Raw genomic sequence first — 2,500 nt, 5'->3', positions numbered from 1 at the left:
ATTATTATTGTTAATTAAGTATTAGCTGATAAAGGAACCTGGGCATCCCTGAATATGAAGATGCATTATTACTTGCATATGACGGTAGAGTAGTAGATATATTTTCTTCATTAGCTAAGGTATCACACAGTATTTTAGCTAGATGTTTGCCTTGTATGAGTAAAGATAGGATTTGTTATGCATGTGGACAGACATGTGGATATATTGAAACATGATACAATATATTACTCTTTCTTTGTCTTCCCACTTCCTGTTTAAAAGTAAGTTTTTGTAGGGTTTATAATATTCTTTGCCATGTCAGTATTTGGGCCTGTCTGTTGCATAATCATATTTTATTTTTACTTTAATATTTGTATGGTTAGTAACATGTCACCCTAAAATATCTTAGATTAAGTTAGTCTACTATATTGTAGGCTTTCTCTTACAAGAATTATCCTGTACTTTAATCTCACAAATATACAGTCAAGTGCTGTAAATCTTAAGGGTAACCTGTACAATTATCTAAATCAGAAGATATATTTTTATTTCAAAATATGGGATAGGAAAAACAAGATTAAAGTTCTTTACTGATAAGCCAAGTTAGGTAGTATCAGCTTTTCCTATTATTTTTTGGTATTGTTTGTCTTCATTAATAAATGTTTGATTTTATAAACAGAGTATTGTCATGAAGCTAATGTCTTACTAGGTCCATAATTACATATTTCAGATACCTTATTGAGAAGGAATCAGGAAGAATATAGTAATTGGGAGAATTTGTAATTACTTTGATTCTAAGGCAATTTTTTATCATTATATTTGAGGATCCATAGACCACTGATGGGAGGCAAAATTTTAAGACGTACTGCATTTTTACTGTACTAAGATAATAAATGCTGATGATTATTGTAAAGTTCCTCAAAAAAATTGCAGTTTCAAAGTAATTTGGGCACAGTAATGGAGAAGCAGCTATTCTCCAATAATGGTAAACATTCTAGGATCACTTACTTACAGTGAGATTAAGGGGGTTCAGCAGAATAATGATTGAAATATAATACAGTGCTCTTATTACAGGATGGAAACCTCTCCTGTGCCAAATAGAGGAATGTGATGGTGATGGAACATCAGAGGCTGTTAAAGTTTGCTTTGATCATGCTGTGTGCTTGGGAGCTTGTCCCGAAAATCCTCCTCCATTATTCCTGTGCATTGACTGTGCTGAAGAGATTAGGAGAGAACACAGTACGGTTGAGTTCTTTGATATACTTATGCCAATGGCTCAAGTATCTGCCACTTGTGAAAATAAGGTAAAGCAAATATATATATTTTTTATGGAATTTACTATATTGTTGTGACATTGTCTTTAGTTATACCTAAATATAAATCATGTAACCCATCTGTGATGGACCATAGAGTTGGTATTAAATTCCCTGAGCTGGACATGTTTTAGGTGAGGGGATCATATGTGGGCACTGCTACTGATGCACTGCCAGAGGTGTGAGTTGTATATATATACTTATATATATACATACATATATATATATATATATATATTATATATATATATATATATATATATATATATATATATATGTGTGTGTGTGTGTATGTATGTATGTATGTATGTATGTATGTATGTATGTATGATGTATGTATGTACGTATTATAGTAATAATAATATTATATATATATATATATAATATATATATAATATATATATATATATATTATATTATATATATATATATTATATAATTATATAATACATACATACACACACCACACATATATATATATATATATATATATATATATATATATATATATATATATATATATATATATATATATATATATATATATATATATATATAGACACATACACACATTTGTATATGTATGAGAGTAAAAGTAATCAATGTTTTCCTAACTAAAAGACATACCTTGACAGTTTTCATAGCTTTAGTTTGTTTCCTTGAATTCTATGCAGCAGTTAAAATACTATCTAATTCCTTCAGAATTGTCGCTCTACTGAAAAAAATGCAATAGCTACCTGCTATAGTATGGAATGTGCAAGCTATAACAGCAATCGACCTATTCGCTACTGCAGTCAGTGCAATAACATTCGTCATAACAACCGTCGTGGATTAGACCATGTTGTCCACACAACCATTGGCTCTCCTTGGACAATGGAGCCTCAGATGCAAAACTTTACAATTGAAGCTGTTGTCAGGTAAATTTTGAAAGTCATGTGAAATTGAGAAATTGCTATTGTAATAGAACATTATTAGTAAATGATGTGCTACGTAACTTACTTCCTGTTACATTTTGATTGTCAAATTTGAAATAAAAAAGTAGAAACTCAGAATCCCATCTTCAAAAATCTCAGCAAAGAATAGGCAGAAACCAAATGAAATAGTAAAAAAATCTGATAAAACATATTTATTATATTTAGGCTATTCTAAAACCAGTCCCAAGTTACAGAAGTGCAGTTCTGTGTGTTTGACAGAAAATATTCAATTGGCAT

At 29.8% G+C, this 2,500-nt stretch overlaps 1 protein-coding gene across 1 annotated transcript in view; it reads left to right on the top strand.

The window, feature by feature from the left end:
• Window positions 1-2,500, top strand: part of LOC119578553 (protein unc-79 homolog) — a gene marked incomplete in the record, with an annotated part of 181,492 nt that overhangs the window by 51,303 nt on the left and 127,689 nt on the right. Inside the window, 2 exon segments of the mRNA XM_037926122.1 lie at window positions 1,051-1,280; window positions 1,992-2,206. Coding sequence (XP_037782050.1) covers window positions 1,051-1,280; window positions 1,992-2,206 — 445 coding nt within the window.

Source organism: Penaeus monodon, chromosome 11 (genome assembly GCF_015228065.2).
Source record: "Penaeus monodon isolate SGIC_2016 chromosome 11, NSTDA_Pmon_1, whole genome shotgun sequence".
Classification (NCBI taxonomy): Eukaryota; Metazoa; Arthropoda; class Malacostraca; order Decapoda; family Penaeidae; genus Penaeus; species Penaeus monodon.
This window is presented reverse-complemented; position numbering and strand designations above follow the sequence as displayed.